Genomic DNA, 27,266 nt, shown 5'->3' with positions numbered 1-27,266 from the left:
TAACCTGAGTGATAAATAGGTATAACCCTTAATGCTGTACACCTCAGGGTTTTTATTTACCGTTTAGCTCTAAGAAAAGCTGGGAAAATGATCTTTGGACAAGAAGAGTGAGAACATGTGATTCAGTGAGAGTTGAAGAGGTCTGGGATTCCATGGTATTATTTTTAGAGTCACTTTTCAGGATGTAATGGGACTGTTGCTAAGAATCCATGACAAGACTGGAGGTTTTAACCCTGGCGTCTTGGCCTCTTTCCAATTTAGATCATTATTTTCTGCTTACCTAAATCCTTCCTGTCACTTCAGTTAGAAAATTTAGCTTTCATTTCCTCTCCTTAAAAACCCTCTGTTAAAAGGAATTGCTAACAAATTGCTGACACTTTTTCCTCAAACACAGTGTGCCTGTGGGTAGTAGTTCAGTCTCACATGTCACGTAGCTTAAAACACGTCTGAATAAAAGCAGCCCCATGAAGAAGGTATTTTCCAATTTTTTTCCAAGCTGTAATAAAGCTTTTTTTTTTTTTTCCTGAATCATACTCATCTCTTTGCCCACTGCTACCATAAAGTATATGGACAATACTGAACATGATAACAACTTTCCTCTAGTTAGAAAAGCAACTCCGTTTCTCTCATGTATTTTTCTCTTAGAATGCAGCTCACTTGAGAGGATTTCAGTCTCTGGCGAACCAAAAGGAGTTCAGATGTCTTTCATTAAGCTGCAGCTGGGGCTGCACATGGGACTGGAATCAGTCACTGCACATAAGCTTGAAATGCAGCCCTCATTTAAAATATCCACAATAAGTCTGTTATTTTATACCAAGTTGAATTTGCCTTTGATTACAAAAATAAGCTGCTGTTAGGAGGTTCAACATGCAAAGATTTGGACTGAGTTTAGACAATTTCCAGACTACTCATTATACTTTATGCAGGTTATAAATATTTGGCAAACCCCATAATTATACCTTGTAACCAAGTCATCACATAGTGTGGTGAATGACTACCATAGAAATTAAATTAGAAAATGTTACATGTTCTTTTTGTATGCAAAACGATAAAGTCAGTTTTTTCCAGGTAATAAAATCTTATTTTAGTGATTGGGGTTAAATGGCAAAATCGCTTTGCTGACCTTGAATTATGTGAGTGGAAGACTTACTGCAATGGCTCTTGGAGAAAGGGTTTATTCTTTCTTTTGTTGAAAAAAATCAAATTCACTACTTACTAAGTCCATCCTACTGGCTTTGCTAACACCGTCCAGAGCTCCCTGCCCTCAACTAGTTTCTCTACCCTACCCAAGATCAAGTTTAGAGCTACTCAAAGGGATTAGACTAGAGGCCTCACCAGGACCTTCTTAAAAATGCAAATTCTTTCTAGTGGCACTTTTGAATGAATTTGAAATTCTGGAGGCGTGGAGTCCAGTCATCTGTTTTAACTAGGAAGGTGTTCACCCAGGTGATTCTGATGCTGGGTGAAGTTTGACTCCCGTTGGCTTAGCATACAAATGGATGTAGTCCCAAAATCACCATTTTGAAGCCAAATAAGTTTTTACCAAATTGACTGACCACTGCATACAGGTAAATCTCTAGACCCATCCATTTCACTGGCCTAGCCATTGATTAGAATTCACTAAATAAGAGCGCAAAAAGCACCATTAAAAAGAATTCGTTTTCATGACCCCAGAATTAAGTTTGTTTCAAAGCACCCCCTCTTAACATGCTATTTCTTGAAATGCAGTTTTAATTATATATGCTGGTGGTTCTCAAAATGTGGTGCCCAGACCAGCAGCTCCAGCAGTACCTGGGAACAGAATTAGAGATCAGATTCTCAGGCTGTGCCCCAGCCCTACTGAACCATTAACCCGGGTCTAACTAGCCCTGCAGTACATTCAAGTTTGAGAACCACTGCCCGGCAGAAAAGCTCACTCCCGAGCGTGTCTACCCTGCTTCTCAGGCAGAAGCCTTGAAGAGCTTACATTAACTTCCCTGTCTGCTGTCCAGGCTCTCCTGAGCCGATGCCAGCTGAATCGTAAATAGCTCCATTGTAAATCTGAATTTCCTATCTATCACCGAAGCCCCAATATACTAATTCATCACAGTTCTTTCTTTCACCACGTTGCCTCACAGTTTTCTGAGGCTCAAGTCTGGGATGGGGTGTGTGTGTGTGTGTGTGTGTGTGTGTGTGTGTGTGTGTGTGTGTGTGTGTGTGTGTTATTTTTGTTTATGTTTCCAAGTATGAAAGTTGACATGTTCTTGTTTTACTTTGTTTTTCGTTAAACCATTCTGAATTCATGGGAAACAAATTAGTGAGGGGCAGTAAAACATTTTCTTAAGGACAGAGCTGTGATTCAGCAGATGAGTGGGTGTGTATTCACAAATTTTAAATGCCCCAGCCCACCTAGGTGTTTTCTTACCAAATAAATATAATGGGGTTTTATTGCTGGATTGAATGTAGACACCATCAGACACTCTGCCTTGGGAGGGCTGTGTTTATCAGTGAATCTAGAGTGGGTGAACCATCTCAGTGGACCTCCCACAACCACCTTTCGTCTCTCCTGTTCCCGTGGTTCTCATCCTGCTCTTATAAGACCATCTGTCCCAAAGTCCTGCACTTCCGTGTCTCATCCATGGTGACACTCTCTGAATCCTGAAATTATTTCTTTATATTGCCAAAAGTTGTAGTTCCTTTAGACCAGAAGTTGTGAACTCAGATGCCTACAGGAGCCAGGGAGATTATCTAAATAATGAAAGGGTCAGGCAAAGACAAATAGGGGAGTGTGTAGACTTTAGTGAATTGGAGTGTACATACCCATGTCCATAACCAGGTCGGGGGCAGCGTCCACCTAGTTCCTGCCAATTTTCCAACTGTCGGAACACGGGCGTATGGTTGCTACATGGTGGTGGTGGTGGTGGTGTTTTTCCATGAGATTGTTTTACATGAAATCTCCTGATGTTAAAATGTTGACAGATATATTCATGTTTTTAAACACTGTGTGTGCAAATGACAAACACACCTGTGGATCATTTAGAACCTTAGCACTGGACATCAGCCAGCATACAGCATGATGCATTTACACCAAGGTGAATGCTAATATTTACCTAAAGTGTTCACTCATTGACATTTTAACTGAAGATGCCTATTATTTTTCCTTCTTTTCCTTCCTTCATTCAGCTATTCATCCAAGAATTATTTTCTTATGAATTATCAACTGGGACAGATCATTCCACTACGTAGGCCTTTTTATCCTCCTTTGTAAAAGAAGGGAGTTGTACCAAGTGACCCTTGACATAATTTTCTCCTATAAGATTTAAGGAGTCTTTGCAGAAGAGAGTGTGCTGGACGTCAAGAGGGTACAGGTGACTTGCTTTGACAGGACCCTTGTATACACGTATAAGTCCCTGCATTAGACTAATGCAAGTCACATCACCATCTCTAAAGCCAGTCATCAAACTACTAGGGCAGGAGCCTCTGTGGCTGAACAGGTGAGGGGAAGGAAGCACAGTGATACCTTGGTTGGCGAGCATAATTCGTTCCAGAAACAAACTACTCGTATTGCAAGACATCGCTCGTTTACCACGTTAAAATGTATTAGAAATGTTTGCTCATCTTGCAGAACTCTCGCGAACCACGTTACTCGCAATCCAAGGTTTTACTGTATTTCCATAGAAGAAGGACGTTGTATCCAGAAAAAGGAGGGCCCGCAGGTCACGTTATGGTGACATCCATAGGGCACAGTCCACCAGGAGAGAGAAGGCTGTGCAAACAGGAGTTAGGACACGAGCAGAGACTCAGGAGCAGAGAAATGTTGGACCCTCAGTGTTGGGCCTCGTTGAGGAGACTGGAGTGAACACTTTTTACTGGGAAATTGGTAAGTTAGGCTTTAGACGGTGCCTGCTTTTTGAGTGCCAAGCTGTGATGCTTGTCGATTCTGGCCGGAAGATTCTAGAGAGGTAGCAAAAGGTCATTATTTGCATTGTGGGAGGGCTGCACCGCGATCTTTACATACTAAGATCAACATGTACTGGTAATAACATGCAGCTGAGAGCACTGCGTCTCAAAGTATGGTCAGCAACGTCATCATCACCTGGGAACCTGGTGGAAATGCAGGACGTCAGCCCCCACATAGATCTGCTTAATCAGAATCTGCACTTGAACAGGATCCCTAGGTACTGCCTTTGCATGTTGAAGTCTGAGAGGCCCTGAGATCGAATACAAGGAAATCAGTCATTCTTGCCTTCAACCAGTCACTCGAGGAGGAAGACCTGGAATGTGGAATTAAGAGGTTTTGTTTTTGTGTGACGTTAGAGGAGAAATTAAGGTAGAGACCAGATTTTAAGTCTGATTAACTGGGAGTGTGATGATACAGTTATCAGAAATTAAGGGCCTGGTTACTTTGGGGTGAGGGCGGATGGGACAGTGAATTTGTTTAAAATATCTTGTCTCAGGAATGTGTATGTCACAGGATGTGATCACGTCCTGTGCAGAGAAGATCACATGCTCCTCGGGGGCCCTCGGCTTGTCTGTGGGGCCTCCATGTCCCTATGTTCTGCATCTCCAGCCCCTGGACATTCTGAAAACAGCTATCTTTGCTTCCTTTTGAAAGCCTCTACTTTCTTAAGTAGTCAACTGTGGATTTTTTTCCTGTCATTGTTCTTAAAACTGGACTTACTTAAAAGTAAAGCCCTTTGTCAAAATGCATATTCAAAACCTCGACACTGGAGCCAGAGGAGGTTTTGCGGTTGTTTTCAGTGCGTTTTGTCACCGGCATCGGTGAGGTTTCCTTGGAGTAGGAATAGGAACAAAGTAAGGGAGAAGCACAACACTGTGGCTTAGCACCCAGGTCTGCAACAACACCGAGCATCCTAGCAGTCATTTGCAACATTTGCACGGACCATGCATTTTTGTCCTGTTTACTGGTGTATTCTGAATGCAAAGGAGTACTGGCCATGGTGGAGCCGTGTGTGCACCGCATTCTAGTAGAAAGTACAGAAGAGTAAAAAGAAGTACATCACTCCCACCCCCCGAAAGCATTCCCCCTTTTTCTGCTGTGTCTTCTTTTAAACTGAAATCCACATAAACACAGGTAACCATTTTAAAGTGAGCAGTTCAATGCCATTTAGTATCTCGCAATGTTGTGCAACCACCACCTCTATCTAGTTTGAAAACATTACATTCCCCCTAAATGAACCTCCATGCCCATTAAGCAGTTGTGCCTGTTCCCCCCTTTACCCCCTCCCCACAAACCCCACAGCCACCTTAATGTGTCTTTTTAATGCACACACAATTTTCTTTTATACACAGTTGGGTTCATGCCGTTTATAGTTTAATATACTGTATTTTATCATTTGAAAATTCTTATCATGTGCATTTTTTGGTCTTTAAAACTTTTTCTTGGCCTCAATGTAATGGTAACTCCCCACAATCTTGGAGGTCGGATTTCTTGGTGTTACCAGCTCATGCTTCTTCCGAAACCTTCTTGCCTCCTGGGCACTTGTATCCAGAATGCTGTGGTCTTCAGCCAGGACATGTTTACATGGCCGGGGCCTCTCTCGCTGTTGTGTTTCATAAACTTGACAGGTTTCCTAAGAAGACAGTGTATGCTCCAGGCCCAGCCCAGAGCAGTTCAGTTTGCCCTAATTGCAAGTGCTATCAAATGACTCCACCAAGGGAATGCAAAATGAATTCCTCTAATTGCACCTGAAGCATAATATGAAGTTTGGCTTTCACCTTTTGTCCCTTGGGAGAGAAAAATGTCACTAGCTTTAAATTGCTTCTCCATTTACTACAAAGCTCCAGTTTTCACTGCTAGGAAAAAAATTGCCCTTGTGAACATAATGTGTGCGTGATGTGGGCCTATACACATTTGGATGTTTTCTAATCTTTGGGGTATAATTATAAAAGGGGATGCATGAGGAGGTGGGCAGAACGCCGCACCTGAAATGAGACTGTCGCCTCCGAGCGCTAGGAGCGGGCGCCAATCATTTAATAAACATAGCCAGAGGCTGGTATCATGCGGCCCATGGACCAGACCCAGCCCTTAGCCTGATGTTGTATGGCCAGTGAGCTAAGAATGGCTTTTACGTTTTTAAAAGGCTGTTACAACAAAATGTTAAAGCTACAACAGAGGGCCAACCATATGTGGCCCCCAAAGCCTAAAATATTTATTATCTGGCCCCTAACAGAAAAGGCTTACTGATTCCTAATAACTGTAATAAGAGCAACAGCAGTGAAATTTTTTTAGTTTATATTGAGTAACAGACGCTGTTCAAAGTGCTTGACATAATATATTATCACATTTAATTCTCCCAGCAATTCTCTGTGGGATAGGTATGATGATTACTCTCATTTTACAGAGGAATAAGCCCAGAGAAGTTGAGTAACTTGCCCAAGGTCACACAGCCAGCAAGTGGCAGAGCTGGTGTGTTGAACTCAGGCAGTGGATCCACTTCAGACCCTGCCTTCTCCCACCGCTTTATGCTGCAGCTCTCAAGTTGGGGAACAGCCACTTCCACCTGAAACATTGCATGGCTTTACTCTATTTTTTAAAGTAACTGTTTAATATCCTTATCTGTGAGATGTAGGACTTGGGAACAACAGCATCACTCAAATTGGTGGTCCACAAAATGGATTCCTCAAAAAAGTTGCATATTTAAAGGGGGTTCCCTGGTCAAGTAAGCATGAGAAAGCCTTGCTAGGGAGGTTTCTTTATGGTAGCTCACTCAGAAATGTTACTATTCTCATAGCAGTCTCAGCAAGGAGTTGAGGCTGCCTGGGCAAGAGTTAGCCAGAGCCCCCTTGATTGATTATATTTATCACGGAGCCTCAGCAGGTCGCATTTGTCTACACTATTGTTCTGAAATATTGTTCATTTTGGCATGACTTCATTTGCCAGTGTTGTCAGCTCATACATGTCAGGAGGACTGTGACCTCGGGGGTTATAAGTGCAGGCATCAGCCAAAAAAACAACTCCACGAACACCTTTTAATTCACCAGCTCTGCACTCATTCCTTACCCACCAAAATTTTGCACATTTGACGGTTGAGACCAAAAATGCACTCTCACAAATTTGGTGGTTTCTGACTGGCATAGGATGATGCTCTTGGTTGTCTCAAAATCTTAAAGTGCTTCAATTCAGCATTCTCCAATGGATGCCAAAGAAGTGTTAACATAAAATAAACCGCATTATCTCATTTTCTTCTTGAATGATTTCTGGGAATTGTAGGAGTGGAGCTGCTCTGAACTCTGAGACACTAAAGAACATCATATATTGTTTATCCAAGGTCAGAGAGCACAAGTGAACATAGACATGAACGTATTCTGAATGTATGTATGTATATATGATGTCTTCAGCTGGGTCTGCAAAATAAACCGACAACAGACCAGTTAACAGAAGAAAAGACATACAAATTTATTCATTTTTTGTTAACTTAATTTATTATTTTTTTTATTTTACATGCATGGGAGCATCACAGAAAGAAGTGACTACCCAAAGGAGCAGTGAGATTTGAGAGTTTCTAAAGCATCGTAACAGGGGAAAGAAGGGGGCAAAAGGCCACTTAAAAGAGAGCGAGTGATTTTTTGGAAAGATTTATGGGCCCGCAGGGGAAGCGAGAGGACTTATAGTGGTTATGTGACAACTTCTGTTTGCGTGTCCTGCCAACTTTTTGTCTTCCAGAAGAGAAGATCAAAATTGCTGCTGGGAGGGAATTTATGACAACTGAGTTCTTTAGGGAGGCTCTGCTTTTAGGCAAATAAGAGATTTCAGGAATTCAGATGGCTTCGGCTCAAAATAATTCCTATGCCAAAGTGGAATATTTTGGAATGCCAGATCCTGACTCCCTTCTACAGTGTACTTGTCAGAGTAGATATCTGGAATGAGATGTGGTTATTTGGGACAAGATTCTATAGATCCAATAGGACAGTGTTACAGGGTACCTAAAGAATCAGGCTTAGGCAATGCAAACATTTTCTCTTAGAAATTATAATGAACAGAAACCCATCTGGAATGGGAACTTAACACTCCAGTTTTTGAGTGGTGACCAAGAACAGCATGATGTCCTCTCCTTTCTTGTGACTATTTAGAGGTCCTTTTTGACCTAACTACCCAGTGTTGTCAAGATAACCAGCCAGGCTGACAGACTGTTTTGTTTTGACTGTGTGTGAATGACTAAACTAATTTTGACTAGGGAAGTATAAATATTACCCAGGCCCATCCAAATCCATCTTTGAAACACAGGCCCACATATTCAGATGTGACAGCTTATTTCGTGCCCAAAAGACTCGTTTGCCAAGGTGATTTAAGAATCAGATGACGCTTAATACATTCCTTCTTTAACCTTCTTCAACTGTACTCTGTGGACAGAGAACAGCAGATGAAAAAATTGTATTTTCTGGAAGACACTCAGGCTATATTAAGGGGAAGAAAAAGGCCCTAGTTGCTCTCTCTTTTTTCTCTTCTCGGTCCTCTTTTGGATTTGAAAATTTTATGAGAGTTATTGACTTTCCAAGGGCTTTTGAGATTACCGTTGGGTTGCCTCTACTGATTTTCCTTTTTTTTTTAAACCTCCATTGCTGTTGGCTACCAGTTTCAACAGTCTGATTGGTCATTATCATAGGCTCATTAATTTAACCTTTCATCCTGGATTTACCAACTGGATTTGTCTAAGATTGCAAGCTTAGCTCCTTTATTGAATTCTTTGCCATCTTGTTATCTTGCACGCTTGTCTCTTGGCGTAGCCGTTAGGGTGACTTTCAGATTTCCTTGTCCGATTTGTTCTCACTGTCAGCACCGTCATTGTCTGCTTGTTTGCCGTCTGCTCCACAGCCATGAGGGAGTTGCCAAAACTGACATTGATATCTTGTGAGGTTGACACTTAGTGCATTCTACCTGTGCTTTTCTCTCACCTTAGCAAAGCCAGGAAAGGTAGGTGAAATGAAAGAGAGAAGTTGTTTTATATTTTCTTCTTAACATATTGTAGAAATTGGTCTGTGATATATGAACGAACATCGGTAGATCTGCTCCTATTTAATTTTAGACTGGATCTAGCATCCTAGATGAGCACATTCAAGCGGTAAAATGGTACTGGTTTTTGTCAAGTCCTGCCTGCATCACCAGCTTCTCCGCGCTCCTGCTTCTGCCGCAGGGGATTGATAATCCCTGAGCTCTGCCTCAAACCTGTGCCGAATGCCTTGGGGACAAGGACATTAGGAATGCTGGCACTCAGCCCCCACTTACTCCCGCTGCTGTTTTGGCACTAGCCTGGGTGCTCAGACCTGATCCCTGGACATTTGGTGGCCCAAGTAGGGTTCTGATCGTGTCCCCTGGTTCTGTGAAATGGACCTCTGTCTTGTGACTGTACCAAATAATCTGGTAAGTGTTCTCCCAGGAACTGGGCCTTCCGGACCAGGATTCTCCTGATTTTTGAGGACTTAACCTGTCTCAGACCAGGGGAAGCTGTTACTTCTAACCAGGCGCCCACAAGGCCACCTCCTGCTTCCCTATGAGATGCTGGAAGGTCACCAGCTCCTGGATTTCCTGTGGCTGCGAAACATCTTTTTAGCCAACTCTCCTATGGCTGTGTGCATGGCTTTTTACGATGTTTGCTTTATACATATTTCTTTAAAATACTTTAGCACATACAGGGTTATGTCTGTGTGCATGCATTTTAATCCAAAACAGGGGAATGACAGTTTAAAATGTAGTGTCTCAATTAGTAGGACTCACCCTAAGTGGGGTTAGTTAAGATTTGAAAATCTTGAATCGAAAGCCCATAGGCCATTCATTATATATAAATTATACCTCAATAAAATTGATTAAAAATAAAACCAGACAAATGTACCCTCCAGTGGCCACCTTCATACCCTCTTCAATTATCTTTTTCTCTGAGTAGCACCAGATGCTCTGATACCAGCATAATGCAGTGATGGTTGCCTCAGAGCCACCTGGAGGGCCTGTTCAATTGCAGATTACTGGGCCCCACCCCCCACCGTGTCTGAATCTGTAGGTTTGGGGTGGGGCCTGTGAATTGACATTTCTAATAAACTCCTTTGCGATGCTTCTGCTGCTGATGTGGGAACCGTTTGAGAATAGCTAGCATAATGGAAAGTAGAACTGCTTTTTCCATTGGTGGACTTCTTAGTTGTATTTAAGATATGTGAATTTTCTAGAAATAATGTATAAGCCCTGCAAAATTAGCATAATATTATTGACTATATTCCCCTTTTCATCCCCTATGTTCCCCCCTCCCCCCACACACACACACACACTGGTAACCATCCCTTTGGTCTCTGTTTCTATGAGTTTGTTGTTTCGTTTTGTTTGTTTTGTTTTGCTTAGATTCCACATATAAATGAAACCATATGGCATTTGTCTTTCCCTGCCTGACTTATCTCACTTAGCCTGGTACCCTCTAGGCCCATCCGTGTTGTCACAAATGGCAAGAGTTCATTCCTTCGTATTGCTACATTAGTAGGGTGATCACATTGTAAGGTATAAAAACGTTGAATCATTATATTGTAATAGTACACCTGAAACTAATATAACCAATGCAAGATTGTATACCGACTATACTTAAGTTTTTTTAAAAGTCAAAAAAATAAAAAGAAAAATGCAGAATTTTCAATGCAGACACTAGACCTACTGTATCTGACTCTGTACTTGAACAAAATCCCCAAGTGATCCAAATGCACATTAAAGTTTGAAACATACTGGGATAAACCAAAATTAGTCTGTGTGGTCTAGTTCAGAGAGAGGTACTCAGTTATAGATTCATATTAAAATTATCTGCAGTGTCTAAAAAGTAGATTGATGGCCCACCCACACTCAGATTGTTAATTGGAATTTCCAGGGCTGAGTCCAGGCTTCAGAAATGTCTCATAAACTCCGTAGGGGATTCTGATGTACAGCAGGCTCTGGGAACTACTAATCTAGTGTCTGAGTGCTATCCCATCATTTACTTTTAACAATGCACCAGCTGAAAGTGTCTTCCCCTTGACTTGCCTTCAAATTTAAATATTGCCAATTTAATGCCACCTAATACCTTATCCTAACTGAACTGAAATGATTTCATTCACCTTGCTTATATAAGAGAAAACATGTTGAGCTCTACCTACAGTGACTTTACTTTAAAATCTGAGCCACTGCTATGTGCAGTGGCAAATGCTCAAAATGCAGCGCAAAAGCTCAAATGCCTTCCTACAACTAAAGATGTAGCTACTCCACTGGCTATGATTCATCTGGAGATTTGTGAAATGTTGAAATTTTACATACTCAGCACTTTACAAGGAATATTTTCTTAGTGCAATATTAGACACTGGAAGTCTTACTTGAAAAATTTCATAGTTTCCCCCAAGTGCATGAAAATCGGTCTTATTTCCATTCTTGAATGTCCTTCAGACTTACCAGAACTCACGGTACAAAGGGATCAAAAGCTGTATTTCAAATTATATAAATTCCTGGCTTACGTTGTTTGAGCATATGAAAACTAATTAATTATTAGAGCTATTGGGCAGCTTAAGAATAGCCAATCGAAATATGCCCTGACTTTTTCTTACCCCCACTTAACAACGAAAACCAACCAACAAAAAAAAAAACCTGTATGGATTAAAACTTCCCATATTCTAAATATTTCAGATGACCCCATCCATTGATTATTTTCACAGCTCAGACATAGGGAAAGTAAGCCCCTCCTTGTAGCATCTTGCCTTCCTTCTCTTGTTTCCACATACAAGCAATTGAACTTCAATCCTCTACATGTGCAGGTCAGAATTTCCATTCTAGTGAATGCAGATTTGTTCAGCCCAGGTGGGGAGGGATATGACAAAAACAAAGAGCAAATCGGGAACTGTGGGCTCTTTCCAGGGGCCTTACTGGAAGATCGCATATTCCAGCTGAGGGCACCATAGGAATCCTTCACCTCCCTTAGGAAACCAAACCCAGATCCTCCTAGGTGGGCAATCAAAGGAGATGCTCCAAGTTGGGAGGGACCCCCTCTCCTAGACGGTGCTTCTCAAATGGAATGTGCACAGGAGTCATCTGGTGATCTTGTTAAATGCGATTTTGTTCCGATGGGTCTGGGATAAGACCTGAGATTCTGCATTTCTAACCAGCTCCCAGGTCATGTTGATGCTCAAGATCTAGGAGCCACTCCTTTGAGTGGCCCAGGTTTTGAACAGTTTCTTAAAAGCGAGTTTGCAGAAGAATCACTTGGAAAGTTCATTTAAACACAGATTTCTGTTTCCCTGCCCTAGAGACAGATTAAATAGATGAAGCCTGATCATTTGCATTTTAATAATTCCTAGGCGATTCTAATGCTGCTGGTCCCTGAAGTAGCAAGTCTCTAGTTAACTTTTGAGCAGACTTAGTTAAGATGCCTCCACCACCTCCACCAGTTACCTCTGAAAACCAAGAGCCAGACACCAAAAGATGAGGGGGGATGCCAGCGAGTTTTCTCTTTGGAGAAAATTACAAACTTGAAGAGAGTCACAGAGTCTCTGTCATTTTTTGCTTTGACAATAGGCCTCTTGGGCTAAAGACTAAAAAGAATGCTTCTAAAACAAAATCTAGAGATAAGATTGAGTTGAAGGAACAATAACTCTGTCTGAAGTGATGCTGATTGCATAATAATGATAATAATCTCTATTTAAAATGACAAATCTATATATGCATAGAAAAAGACTAGAAGGACAAATAGCAGAATGCTGTCAGTGGCTATCTCTTAATATCAGTACAGAAGGACCTGAGTAACAGGACATTTTGTTCAATGTCATTTTGTTAGAATGTTGCTGAGATGCCACAGGAACTTAACTCTTGTTGTATATCAATTAGCCTATGGTAAAATGGGTTTCGTGATGCATTGTTTTGCTTAAAGTCACAGAACCTATCCACAGCATTCAGTCGGGACTTAATGTAATGGGATTTGGGGTGATGTTCACTTTCTGCTTTCATTTTTCGACAAAAGAATTTAAATATTGCCTTCAGAACCTTGAAAAAAAACCTAACAAATGTTTTTAAAGGAAAAAAGTGAAATTCATGCTCTGTGTAAATTCATTTATTTATTTGGTTTAGTTTTGTTACATCGGTGTCTCTATATTTTTTTAATGGGAAAGGGATTCATTTTTTCTATGACAGTCCTAGTATTCTGAGCACAAAGGAGACAGGTAAGGCTGAAGACTAGCCATTTGCCTAGAAAATGGATGCTGCCTGCATGGGGTAAATAAGTTTAAGGAGCCCCAGGGGAGACGTTGAAGGTTCCCAGGAGAGAATTAAAGACAGCTCCTAGTCCTCCTTTCTTTACCCCTAAATGACCCTGTACAAGCTCTCGAGGGTCCCTTGAAGGACCTTTTTTTCCTTCTCCTTAGAAGGGCTGAAATAAGCTCCAAGTTAATTTCGACAAAATTGGAAAAGATTAAAAAACTAGAGAAGAGTAACAAGTGCAACCTGCTGGGGAAGAGCAGAGACCGTCAATTTGGACATCTGAGCTGAAGCGCTCCCGTGGGCTGGTTCCCCTGCATCCAGGTTACATGCACCCACTCAGGACGGCAGGACCAGAGAGAAGGTGCCCATTGGGATAGAAATCATATTAGGAGTGTGCCACCATCAAACCAATGTATGTGCTCAACCTATGTCAGAGAATGATCCTTCTAGAAACAAGGAGCCTGAGACTTGAAGATGTACCTCTTGGGGCCTTATGTAGACTAGTCACATATGTGCTTATTTTCAGCCATCCAGAAAAACACATCTAAGTCACCATTTTTGCTTCTGTTAATCTGAAAAGATTCGAGGAAGTTTATATGGATCTACTTCACTGCTGGCACAACTTTTCAACTAAACTCTCAGGCTCTGCTGACACCTGCTGGCATTTCATCTATTTAATGTTAAAAAGAAATCAAAGCAAATGAGCAAAATGCTTAATGTATTTCCTACAGTGTTTTGGCCTTATTATACTAGGTGTACATTACCTGAAAGATAATCGAGAGAAGGAAAGATCAGATAGAACTTTTCCAGGTCATGGAGGGAAACCTGTAAACAGCCATTGAGTGAAAATATCCCGAATGTGAAGGGCAGACTACAGTGTTCATATTGCCTTTCAGCCCTGAGCCAGCAATCTGTGACCTTGGGCAAAGCCCTTGACCTCACTTTCATCATCACAAAGAGAATGAAGCAGCAACCTCCCTTCCAGGGTGCATTTGGACTTATGAGGACTCCAGTGGCATTTTCTCCTAACTTAGGCCTGGATGCTGTCACTGGGGTGATGACCTCAAAGGTCACTCTTAGGGACCTTTCCATCACAATAAACAAGATTCTTCACCAGCACTGTATTTTCAAACAATGGATAGAAGTCGTTGAAGACTCCTCAGAACCCAGCATCTCTGAAATCTGTTTCTAGAAATAACTACATTAGATTGATCAGAGAAAGCCAGTGAACAGTCTCAGAAATTGTCCATTTTTCTGTCCTAGGAAACCATGGACTTTGTTTTGTGTTTTGGAACACTCACCAAGCCTTCAGGTTGAGAAAATGCTTCTCAGTTATGCCAAATGAATTATTTGTGCTTTTTCTGTCTCCTCTTGGGAAACTGTGTGGGCCTGTGGTTTGTTAGACCAGTAACAGGATATTTGATAGTCCTTGGGGAGTTACAGTCCCATATTTAGCCTGACAGAGGAAGTGAAGTCTGATGATGAAAATAATTGAAGCTTTTCTTTAATGCTACTATTTCATTTCTTCCTCATCCCTCAGAATCCTGACCTCACTGTCATGCTTGTTGAAGATTTCAGTGCTGTTTACGGTCCTCAGAAAATGGCTTTTTCTAGTTGTGACAGGAAATTTACCCCTCAGAGTGGCTAAGTCCCCCTCAGAAAGCTGTTAGGTGTGATTAGAGTACAAAGAGGAAAGCAAAAACTCTGTGAGGTTCACATCCATTAGGATAGCTACTATCAAAAACATAAATAAATAACAAATGTTGGCAGGGATGTGGAGAAATTGGAACCCTTGTACACTGTTGGTGAGATTATAGAAATGCTACAGCCACCATGGAAAACAGTATGGTAGTTCTGCAAAGAGTTAAAAATAGGATTGCCATCTGATCAACAAGACCGTTTCTGGGTATATATCCAAAAGAATTGAAAGCAGGAACTTGAAGAGATATGTGTACACCCATGTTCACAGCAGCATTATTTGCAATAGCCAACAGGTGGGAGAAACCCAAGTGCCCATTAACAGATGAGTGGGTAAACCAAATGTGGTAATACAAACAATGGAATGTGATTTGGCCTTTGAAAGAAGGAGATTCTGACACATGCTACATGGATGTACCTTGGGGACATTATGCTAAGTGAAATAAGCCAATCACAAAAAGACAGACACTGGGCTGGCCGACTGGCTCGTTGTTTAAGAGCTGGCTTGGGAACGCGAGCCCTGAGTACTAGGGCCACCAGTTCGGATCCCACATGGGCCAGGGACACTGCCCTCTACAGCTAAGATGGTGAACAACAGCTCGACCTGGATTTCAGCTGCCATGAGTCGCCGGCGACGGCGTAGGCTGCAGTGGGGCAGCAGTGGGTTGCCATAAGCTACCGTGAGTGGCTGGCAGCCAGCATGAGTGGCTGGCAGCTGGCATGAGCTGCCGTGAGCCGCCGTAAGCTGCTGTCCAGTGGCCGGCGAGCAACTGCCTCACCCGGGAAGAGTGCAATGATAATACCAACATGGGCCAGTGAAGCGACATTCTCCACAATAGACTGAAGAACAAAAGGACAATGACTTGTCTGTTCCCCTTCCCCTATTCCCCAATGCTATTCCCCTCCCCCAATTCCCCAATAAAATCTTTAAAAAAAAGAAAAAAGAAAAAAGACAGGTACTATATGATTCTACTTATGTGAGGTACCTAGAGTAGTTAAATTCATAGAGACAGAAAGCAGAATGGTGGTTGCCAGTGGCTAGGGAGAGAAGAAAATGGGGAGTAGCTTAATGGGTACAAGAGGTTCAGAGTTTCAGTTTTGCAAGATGAAAAGAGTCTTGGAACTAGATGGTGGAAATGGTTACACAACAATGTGTATAGCAGGTAATGACACTGAATTGTTCACTTAAAAATGGTTGAAATGGTAAATTTTATGTTATATATATCGGGGGTGCAAAAAAAATGTGTATACATTTTAAGAGATGTTAATACTTTGGTCAAAGTTGCTCAAGCAGTAGTTCACCATAATCAGAAGTGTCTGGACGCTGATGGGAACCACTTTGAGCACCTCTTGTAATTGCAGAAGTCAAATGTGACTTATATTCACCTTTTGTTATTGGTATATATTAATATAGTTTTTCCTTTCTTAAAATGGGTATACTTTTTTTGACACCCTCTGTATTTTACCACAATTAAAATTAAAACCACACACACACACACACACACACACACGAACTCTGTTATTGTTCCTGGCCCTTACAGTGACTAAATCATTTGACCGTGTTAAACCTGGTAATTCTGTGTTGGGCTGTCCAACAGAAACTTCTGTGGTGATGGACATGTTCTTTATTTGCACTGTCCACTATGGTAGTCACTAACCTGGTGCTGGGTTTTGAACACTTAAACTTAAACTAGTCTAATGGAAGCACTGAATTTTATTTTTATTCATTTCAAATTGGAATAGCCACGTGTGGCTAGTGGCTACCATACTGGAGAGTGCAGGTAGAATGAACGTCTACATTACTATCTTTTCCAAAATATTTTCCTTTCCCAGCCCAGAGCTTCAGCAGGCAGACCCATAAACCAAAGAAGGTAAGGTACTGGCTTGTCTGGAGGTCCCAGTTCTGTTCTAACTTTCAGTATTAATTTGGTACAAAGCATTTTGCCAAGAGTGTGATTCTTTGTTTTAGCAACGGGGTTTGGCATTCATTGGCACAGTGATTGGACCCATGGAGAGAGTTGGCCTTAACTCACAGGCCAGGCTTTTCTTGTAAAATGCCCTTTAGAGACCCAAATTCCTTTACGGCCATGCACAACCTTCCTTTACTTTTCCTTGTAAATCCATGTGGTGATGTTATGAACTAAAACTGAGGTCTGAGTCCTTATACAGAAATTATGTAAGCACACTGCTGTTTCCTCTGGGCACCCTGGCGATCAGTGCATGTTTTGCTTTTTAAGGCTTTGCTGGAAAACAGACAGGTAAGACATGTAACAAACCCTTGGATTGAAATAAAAATCACTCAATAAAATTGATGAACCCCTAAGGCATTCATCATCTAAAATAGGAATCGCTAAATATGTCATCTTGTAATGTATCATGTTGCTCAGAAATTATGAAGACTGCCAGTGACTGAAAGGGGGCTTATATTTAAATAGGCTGCAAATAGAAGGCTTACCAAGTCAATCAGTGGCAGCATTCCTTTGTGACAACCCAGGGTTTAATGATACTATGGATGCCACATTTATCTTCATGAAAAGAACGAAAGCTGTTTATTAAAGAATAAAATATGAGCATGCAAAATGAAGATGGCTGTGTGGAAGGAAGGGGATTAAAAAAAAGAGTTTACGTTATTATTACACAGAATGGATACAGGCTATCTAATAAAAACCATGTCTAGCTCCAGCAGATTTTCTCACCAGGAACACTTTTTCTTTCTTTTTCAGCAATGGGTAGATGGCCTGAGATCAATCATACACAACTTCAGGGCCAACAACGTCAGTCCAATGACATGCCTCAAGAAACAGTGAGTTTTGTTTACATCCCCCTTTGTTCGTGGCTGTGCTCAAGCAAATGGTCAGATTAGAATATGAGGCTTAGTATGTGTCCAGGCAACGTCTTGCTTGCCTTCCCCTCCATGCTCCTGACCTTGAAGAGGAAGTTGACCAAAACACACCTGTACTCTTCACGTCACCCAGCAGGGCATGTGTGATAAACCCACAGCCCAAAGATAGTATGAAAAGAATGGTTGATGGCAAACCTCAGCTTTCCTCCCATCCCTCCACCCCCCGCAGCATCCTCTGGGTTGTGGGCACTGGCTTTTGTGTCCTCAGACTGAGTCTGCTGATAAATAGCTCTGTGTACCTGGGGCCACAGTTGGGTGCTGTTGTAGTTGGGCCGTGTTGTGCTCATGCCTCTGCTGCATGAGACTGAGAACTGGGCAATGTGGCCAAGAGAAGCACTTGCAAAAGCATCCATTGCTAGGGTTCCAAAGGGAGCACTGGCCTCAGGGACTGTGTACCACACAATCAGGGACCCAAAGGGACTTTTGAAATTCAGAAAGCAAGCCTTACCCCAGCTCGCGGTATCCAAAATTCAGGGGGATACTGCGTGGTAGATTTTAACCTGGCCCCAGTCATTTTTTCAAGGTGACATGAAAGTGCCTCAAGTAGAAACCATAGCGAGAGCCAAGGCCAGATTGAAAAGCAGTGATCCACGGAGGAGCGGGGCCGCCTGCCATCACAGGCCCACTGGTAGGCAGTTGTGAGGTGCAGAAATGAGCCACATTGAGAAACTGCAGTCATGACCCTGCATGTCTCAACCAGGCCCAACACCAAGGGTGCAATTCCTTAGACTGCCAGGCAGTGGGAAGAGAGGCCAGTCCTTCAGGCACTTTCACTCCTTTCTTCTGGTCCCTTTAGCAGATGGTTTAAGAGTGTAGGCTCTGGGCTGTAACTCCCAGCTTGGCCATTCTGCCTTTCCTTTTCCTCTGCAGTAGTGGTGGCATGTTTCCTCAAAAGTAAAGAGCAACCCAGAAGACATTTTAATGTTATGACTTTGGGCACTGATGAGTCCCAAAAGTTCAAAGACTTTTGGAATGCCCCCTGACATCTGAGTGACCCACATACCCATATCTAGACAGCAGGTCTGATCTGCCCCTGTTGCTGTCCTTCCCAGATCCCTGTATGAAGCTGGTGTTCGCCTATTCACCAGCTGTCATGAGGGTTAGCTCACCAGGACTCACACCTGCCCGCTTCCCCAGAGAAGTGCTCTCTGCCAAAGTGGAGTCGCTGTGCCTGTGAGATTATTCTCTTCCCTCCTCCTGGGGGAAGCCTATGGCTAGTGATGAGCTGAATCAGGGTACAAAAGGCCAGCCTCCTTGCCACCAAGTCTGGTGTAAATCGTGCCCCAGAGCTTCCCGGGGCATCAGGCCAAAACTCCAGCTGAGACCACAACTTTGCATAACTACTCTTGCTGCCCTATCTGCTTCCCTTCACTCCTGTGGTTCTGAAAACATCCCCTGAATGTATTGTCAGTCACTTGTGCTCCTAGGAAACTTGACCTAAGACAGAAACTTCACCAAATTTCTGTTCTGCAGATAGTTAGAACAGCATTGACTGGAAACAAGGAGAATGGGAGTCTTAGCTAAGAATAGTCCTAGCACCAATGTTCTGGGTCCCCACGTGTCCTGAAAGCCTAGGTAAAGCAAGGAGTTGCTCACCATCCATTTGGATTGATGAACCTCTCTTACCATTAGAAATTAAGGAAGGTGCCCATTTGATCTGTACTTCACTGCACTGGGAGGTGGGAGTTGTGGGGGAGGGGGGATCCCCATGAGTCCTCTGTCAGTTGCATTTCTCATCGCCTTAGTAGATTATTAAAGAGCAAGAACCACAGAATACGTACTGACGATTTGTTTTCCTCAGCACAAGCACCCAATTTGCTAATTCATCTAGGGTGGCCAGATTAAATATGGACTCCCAGTTAAATCTGAATTTCAGATAAGTAACAAATACATTTTTAGTATAAATATGTCCTATGCATCTTTGGAACATACTTATAGTAAAAAAAAAAATTGTGTGTTGTTTATTTGAATTCAAATTTAACTGACAGTCCTGTATTTTCATTTGCAAAATCTGACAACCATAAATTCATGTCGCAGGGTATAACTATGTCTGGTTTTCAGAAGAAATGGTCTTTGTTTGAATGAATGATCTTGTCAACTTCTCATCTGGATGGAAGTGTTCCTCCTAAGAGATATTAAAACACTGTTGTCACTTGTTTTCCAGCTGGATGAAATTGGCATTTATGACGAACACAAATGGTAAAATTCCAGTTAGGAGGTAAGTCTGTCATTCCCGTGTGCCCTCCACACCCTGTGTCAACCCTCATGACACCAGAGCAAAGAGAGAGCTCTCCACAAGCACTTGTTCACTGCTTTAACAAAACAAAAATTTCTGGGAGCATAGCTTGAATCACTTCATCAAATGCCGTGTTCAATTTGCATTTTTCTTCAGAACAGGTAGTAGCATCAACTCTACTCTCATAAGTTAAAGAACATTGGAAAATGTAGCACTATTTTTTATAAATCTTCAAATAGGTGGATTTTTTTTTAACTAGGCAAAGAACTTTATTAACCTTTGCTTCGAACTTTATTCCCAAGCTTCTTCACCTTAATTAGCTGCAAAGAATGATTTGTGTATAAGCAAAAACTGAAAAGAGCTGCAGTGTCCAAGGGGCTTGGGCTTAAAAATATTAGAGATTGAGATTTTATCAGATCCATGAACAAAATTTTAAAAAGCAGTCATAATATAAAATAGCAGCTCCCAGTAACGTCTTCAAGTTTTATTTTCTTCAGGAGTTGACTCAGTTCAGTTTGCTTCATTCTCGGAAGCCTCATCAAAATTCTCCACAAGATGTGGAACTTCACCATCATCCTCCTCTCCGGTAGCAAGTGGTGCTTTTCCATCCACAGATTGTTCGGGCAGAGCTTCAGCCCGTCTCCTTAAACTAGTCAGACTGTCTGCACCAAGCTGGTTTAAGATGCTGGGTAGCATTTCTGTCAGCTGCTTGGTCTCAGCGTGGCCTGTGATGGTGAAAGTGTTCGCTGCCAGAGAGGCTTGAACTTTAGGGTTGTTAAAGTGGATCACTGTTCCTTGGTTTGTGAACATAGTCACCTCTTCAATACCAGAGATATTGTTTACCCCTAACTTCTTTAAGGAGAACTGAAGTTTTTTATCATCTGCTGTAGCTGTTCTGTGAACCACCTTCTTCTTTCTGCGAGCAGTTCCTTTCCCACCAATGTGCACTTGTGCCTGCAGTTTGGCGAGTTTCTCCTGGTTCATGATAGTTTCTTTCATCTTGTTGGAGAGGAAACGGGACCGCGCGGGGGACTAGGGTTGGCGCTCAGGGGGTCTTGGGCAGACCAGCTGAGAATAGACGCACACACGCAGGCAATAGGTGGACTTTTAAGGTTTCAATGTCATTTACCTACTTGCCCTGAGCAACCATTGGCTAAAATTAAAGAAGTTGACATCGTGTACCCATGGTGGAAGTGTGTGGGCTGTGTCTTAGGAAGGTGATACCCCTGGACCACGCAGCTCATTCTTTGCTGCCCCTCTGGTACCCAGGGTGTTGGTCCCCTTTGTTTTCTGGTCGCTTGCTCTCTAGGTAGACTGTCACTAACAGCACACAATCTTCAGGGCCATCAGCTCCTCATCCTGCCCAAGGTAACAGTGAACAAGGGGGAATATGGCAGTAAAGCTTGGGTGGAGTCAAAAGTGAAGAGAACATGAACCAGATACATCCTCTGCACGTGTTCTTTGATACTTACTCTGATGTCTTTACCCTCCGAGGAGTCCTCACACTTCCCTCCTTGTTGCCTTTCTGCTCCCTTAAGGCGTTAGTGTTGCTAATGGTTTCTGGGTACTGTTAGAAGCTCTTACAGTGGTAGTGATGGTATTCTTTACCACACTCTCTAGTATCACTTTGGTTGGTGTTCATGTCAGCACTTTTTGGAAAATTCCAGAAGCTGGACTGTCCCCCAGTGGATCTGCTGTCCACATGAGGCCAGGAGTGTATTTGGATTCATGAACCTAAGCCCACAACCTTAATCAAACACAAGTTCCCCAGATACTAACCCACTCTTCTAGGAATCTCCAGCCTCAGGTTCACGTTGACTTCTTTGGACGTCCCGTTAGCAAAGACGCCCATCAGCAAACAACAACAAACAAAACTGAGAGCTACAAGGAATTCACCCCTGGTGTAGCATTTGAGTAGACATACTTGATTAGCAGTGGCACGTTGATCACATGGGGCCATTCTTACTCTTCTAGGCCTCCCTTTTTGCTCGGCCACTCCATCCTGTTCCAAGGCTTCCATTCCGCATCTCTATGAGAGTATCTTCAGACTCCCTCAACATTATTCTTTTCACATTTCACAGAATTGGTCTAGAGGTCATCACATCCCTTAATTCCATGTATTATAACAACCATGAACTAAAGTATCCATGTGACATAAGTGAAAGATCAATGAGAAAATAAAAAGCATACAAATCATAAAAAACAACCTTAAGAAGTATTCTTTTTATTTAAGCTTTTATTGAGAGCTTGCCGGGTTATAGACCTCATTTGTTGTGGTCTTTACAAATCTATATGTAGGACTCTCTGCTTTTTATTTAATAACTTGCTGGCAAGTTAATTTTATGCCTACTTTCCAGTTTAATAAAAAGCCCTGTTAGCATCCTTGGCTGATGGTTGTTGGCATAGTCACTTGACACTGATCCTTATTTTATTTAAAATGCTTTGCTATGTTGAGTAATAGCAGGACAATTATTTTAATATATCCAAGCATCCTGCAGCTATTGCAAAATATATAGTACATGTTTATTGAAAATTAGTATTGAAGTAACAAGTCCAAACTTAGAGAACACCGATAGCAGTGTAATCTGTGTTACACTGATATAAGTTGGGTCCGTTTTTACATATCTTACTCTCCTGCTTTTTCTTCCAAGATAAGATTCAGGAAATGGACAAAGTAGAAAATGCATAAATTGTGATCAGAGCATTTATATAATAACTGGCAGCTCTGGTTTCATTTGTATGTATCCTACTAATCAAGCTGTTCTTATAGGTGCTTGGAAGCCTTTTCCGATTCCAAACATCTTTAGCATAGTCACATTACAAAATGATTCCCTTTTTGTATTTTAGAAATAGCCTAGATATTTTGTCATCTTCCATAGCTCTCTTGGACATGAGCTCTTTGATTCCTGCCAGTATTAACAGGTGTTGGACACAAGACATCTGTGATTCGGGGGCAGTTTATTAGAGTTGATGGAGAATTGATACCATGCCAGAAAAAAAGCAGATAAATCTCCGGGTGGATGAGCTGCCAAGGGCTAGGTGGAAATTGTTCTGAATGTTTTAATGGATATAAAGTAAACATTTTAAAAATATCATTTCATCACTATCATTCTGGAGTTTTTAAAATGGAAACTATTAGTATAGTGTGCATAATGTGAAAGGGGCCCTGGCTTCATAGTTACAGCTTGGGAATGGCCTCTGCCCTTTAGCATTCACCAAAATTTAATATCCAGGAAGTTTCAGGAATGATGAATGAGGAAAGTCTTACCCTTTATCTCCCTCATCTCTTTTCTTTCTACGTACGTAACCTTACGCAGCCTGTCTTTCTCTCAAACTTACAAGTCACACTCAATTTATCAGATCAAAGCGTTGGATGTCACTCTTTTCCTTCACCATCTTCCTCCCATTCCTTGTAACCTGGAGTTGGAACCAATGGCTCGAGACTTGGGAAATGACAGCCAGACAATAATTGTGGGCTAAGGCTGGAAGAAATCTAGAAGGGGACAGTTGTGTTAAAGAAGGCTGAGACCTCAGGTACGATCGTGGCAGCCCAACTCCTATGCAGTCCATTTGTGTCCTGAAGGCTTAGCCTGCCTACGAGGAGGGTCTGGTTCTGCTAGGGCTTCACTTTCATGAGGCCTCTCTGACTATTTCAGAAGATGGCTAAAACCGTTAGACTGTAGACTCTTTGAGGGCAGCCAGAAAGGGAGACTGCCTTAGTTTCTAGGATCGCTGCTGTCTTAGTCACCTGTAACGTACCCTAGAACATGGAATCTAACCAGGATTCTGATAGGACTGGATACCACTGAAGGGTATTTGCTTTTATAACATTTCCTTTGGGAAAGGTGGTTTTTTTGATTCAACAAAGACTCATCGAACACCTAATAGCTATGAAGTACTAAGCTATGCTCTGTTGGCATGACGCGGTATATAAAGAGTTGACTAAGTCATAATCCTTCATAAATGCTCTCCGTTTCCATGGATTGTCCCAGGGTAGTGTCTAAAATGTCCCAGCCTGTGATAAGTTATGTTTCTCTCAGGACCCCGGTTAAATGGAATTCTGCTGGGCCTCTGATGCAACTGGAAACTCAAAGAATTCCCCTTTACTCTACAACCTCCCCTGCACCCTAGGCGAATCCGTTTTAAGGCCCAAGAATGATTCCAAAAGCCGCCTGAAGCAAAGGCAATACAGGCACCACCCAAGGGAATGGTCTGTTTGACTTCCCCGCTCCTGTTTTCCACCCTGGGTTTGGTCTCTTTTATATTAATAATGAGGTGCGCAAATCTGTGGTGAGGGAACCTAGCCGAATCCTCTCATGAAAAGATGGGCCTGAGACTGAGCCCCTCTGGCCATCATGCCACTTCTGCCTTGATTAAATCTTATGTGCAGTCAGGTCATTGGGCTCTGACTTTGCCCTCACTAGTATATTCCTGAATGGATTTCCCTCTGTGTTGGCACTAGACACCCTATTTTCTCTCTCAAGTTCTTTTTCTCCCACAAATGCTTAGACCTCCTATTCCCATGAGATGTTCCTGTTCTACCTCCTATTTCTTGCCTCTTCACCAAGCCCTAGCCAAACAATTCTATCCCTGTGCACTCTTCCTTTCCTCCCTGTCCCACCCCCTACCCAACACCCGGAAAGGCTCAGGCCCTCTACATTCATGACCGTGTCAGTCACTTGTCATCTCCTTTGCCAGGCCTATTCAAACCTAAGAGAAGCTCAAATTAGCTGAGATACTGCTAATTTGCTATGCAAAGAGTTTCATCCTGATTACAGGTATCAGACATCCCAAATTCTGCTGGGGACCCGTAGCTCTCTCATTAACACATGCTTTAAAAACAAAAAAATACACACTGAATAGCTACTTTCCCCCAATATTATAAAGGTCAGATAAATTGCTTCTCAACCCCATTTAATGCATAAAATTTCCATGAGCTCTGGAGAAGTGGGAAAAATGTGGAAATAGCACCCTCTACACTAGAAACCGTTTTACTTGATGTCAAACACATGCGCTCTACCATGTGTGTAGATTTGTTAAAGAGAATTCATAGGCCTCCCTATATTTGAATATAACTGTCTCACAGAGCTCTTTAAAAAAGTATCTCTTGAAGCAATTCTTGGATGGAGTATGAAACAATAACGCTTTGAATGAACACATAGCAATTCATTTACTTAAACCCGTTCTTCTGAATCTATTTTGGGAAGTTGTACTCTGCAGTTGAAGTGGTACTTTCTCCTACTTATGAAGAAGATTAACGGGCAGTCAGTGCTTACATTCGGAGCTTGCCTTCCACTTAACCTGAATGGTGGAGTGCATGACAGGGTTGGGACTGCGGAGGCGCTGTCACAAACCCTCATGCTCACAGGGAAGGCATTCTACAATCGAGCCTCACAGAGGAAAGTAAGCTCTACAAGTGGAGGCTGGACTTCTGATTGAGAGTTGAAGTTTCTATGGTGACAGATTACCATTCAGGGAGTGACTGGAGGCTCCTTTGGGTGGCTACAGGATGGCTCACAGCCAAGTGTGGGTTCCAGGATACCAAGCCCTCTCCTCAATACCCTTCATTCTCAGAGTCACCCATATATTGATCATAAGGAGTATCTTTTTTCCTGCGTTTATCATCATTAGAAAATGTGCGCATACTAATTAAAAGGCAGCCCATCGTTGTTCAAAAATACCATGTTTTAGGGGAGTGCCAAGATTCTGGTGAAAGACTGAATAATCGTTTGCCTGCCTCCCGTCTCTCCCACACCTATCACTTTCGTAATAAACTGCCCTATCCCTGAGGCAGCTGACATTTCAGAGTAGCTCAAGGGTACTTAGCTAGAAAAACAAACAGACAAACAAACTATGCCTGATAATGCATGTCAGCAGCAGTGTGAAACCAGGGTAAGGAGATTCAGAGTCATGGGCTGAGTTCTGAGGGGCCCCCTTTGGTTTGTCAAGGCTAGATATGGTCAACATGAGGTTTTATTCTAGAGCTACTGTCCCATTTGCCACATTCCTTTTTCCTAAGAAAGAAATTTGGTAGCATCAAAATGTATCATTGTTTTTGCCCAGCGGTACAATCCCCCAGTGCCCCTTGTATTCACAAGCACCCCGGGGGGGGGGGGGCGTCGGGGCCTGTCTTAGAATCAAGTTGCCTCACTAGCACAACCAGCTGGTGACCATGGGAACATTGCAGGAGCTATTTTGAGAAGTGAAAAACACCTAGAAATGAGAAGTAATTTTATTCTCCTTTTCCTTCTCCCCCTATCCCACCATCCCTAGTATTACTTGGATCTTTGCATCAGAGAAAACAGAATTAATTAACAATAACATTTTTTTTCCTTTCTTTTCTGCCCTAGTATTACTAGAACCTTTGCATCGGGGAAAACAGAAAAGGTGATTTTTCAAGCACTCAAGGAGTTAGGTCTTCCCAGTGGAAAGGTATTCATTAATTTCAGAATGTGTTTCTAAAACAATTTTGTTTATTTCTGTTCTCCTATGTAATAAGCCAAATTATTTATATTAAATTGATCTCAGTTAGATTCAGAATTAGATTCAGTCACATATAGTACAGTTACTTTTCTTTTCATTCACCTTCCTCCTTCCCTCCTTTTGTTTTCTGGGCATTTTAATCTCAGTGTTTTCAAATTCAGATAGTGTACTTCAAAATGTTTTTTTTCAACTTGATTAAGAAAAGGAAATGACTCTTTTACACAGTTTATGGAAAGCTTATTTCAGGGCAGCCCATCAACACTGCCTCACCCAAGCACAATGTCAGCATGAATAACTGACTACGAAATTCAGTTCTTCAAGATGGCTGTGCTGTATTTGATGAAGCAGCTCTCCCCACACAAACCATTTGTGTTTTGTAAAATCACTGAAATGAATTTACTGACTACAAGAAAGATTGAAGCCTAATGCTGCTTTAACAAATCCTATTTGCATATTTCAGTATGCAAAGTAAAATCGTACAGGGTTGTACTGAGCCCCTTTATATGTTCTTGTGACAATTCACAAAATAAGCAAAGTAAATTTTGGGCTTCATTTATTCAGCATCCTTTAAGCAGGCACTTGTTTTTCTTTCTTAAGTTGAGAAGAAGGAGATGTTTCTTGATATTTGTTCTATGGGGTGTTTCCTAGAGCAGGACCAGCGGTAGCTGAGGTTTGAACACACAAACCATGGCTGCATGGTAACTAGAAATGCTCATTTCCATATACTGTGTTCCAGTGAACGGCCTGGCCCAGGCTGGAGG

At 42.1% G+C, this 27,266-nt stretch overlaps 1 protein-coding gene and 1 pseudogene across 2 annotated transcripts in view; one reads left to right on the top strand and one right to left on the bottom strand.

The window, feature by feature from the left end:
- PLCB4 (phospholipase C beta 4) overlaps nucleotides 1-27,266 on the top strand; it is a 168,515-nt gene that overhangs the window by 36,685 nt on the left and 104,564 nt on the right. The window contains exons 5-7 of the mRNA XM_019635242.1: nucleotides 17,608-17,687; nucleotides 19,951-20,004; nucleotides 26,373-26,454. Coding sequence (XP_019490787.1) covers nucleotides 17,608-17,687; nucleotides 19,951-20,004; nucleotides 26,373-26,454 — 216 coding nt within the window. The remainder of the gene's footprint in view (nucleotides 1-17,607; nucleotides 17,688-19,950; nucleotides 20,005-26,372; nucleotides 26,455-27,266) is intronic.
- On the bottom strand, nucleotides 20,282-21,118 carry LOC109378992 (transcription factor BTF3 pseudogene; annotated as a pseudogene). The gene has a single exon (XR_002123095.1). The product of XR_002123095.1 is annotated as a transcription factor BTF3 pseudogene (transcript).

The sequence above is a fragment of the Hipposideros armiger genome, unplaced genomic scaffold (assembly GCF_001890085.2).
Source record: "Hipposideros armiger isolate ML-2016 unplaced genomic scaffold, ASM189008v1 scaffold_20, whole genome shotgun sequence".
NCBI classification, from domain to species: domain Eukaryota; kingdom Metazoa; phylum Chordata; class Mammalia; order Chiroptera; family Hipposideridae; genus Hipposideros; species Hipposideros armiger.
This window is presented reverse-complemented; position numbering and strand designations above follow the sequence as displayed.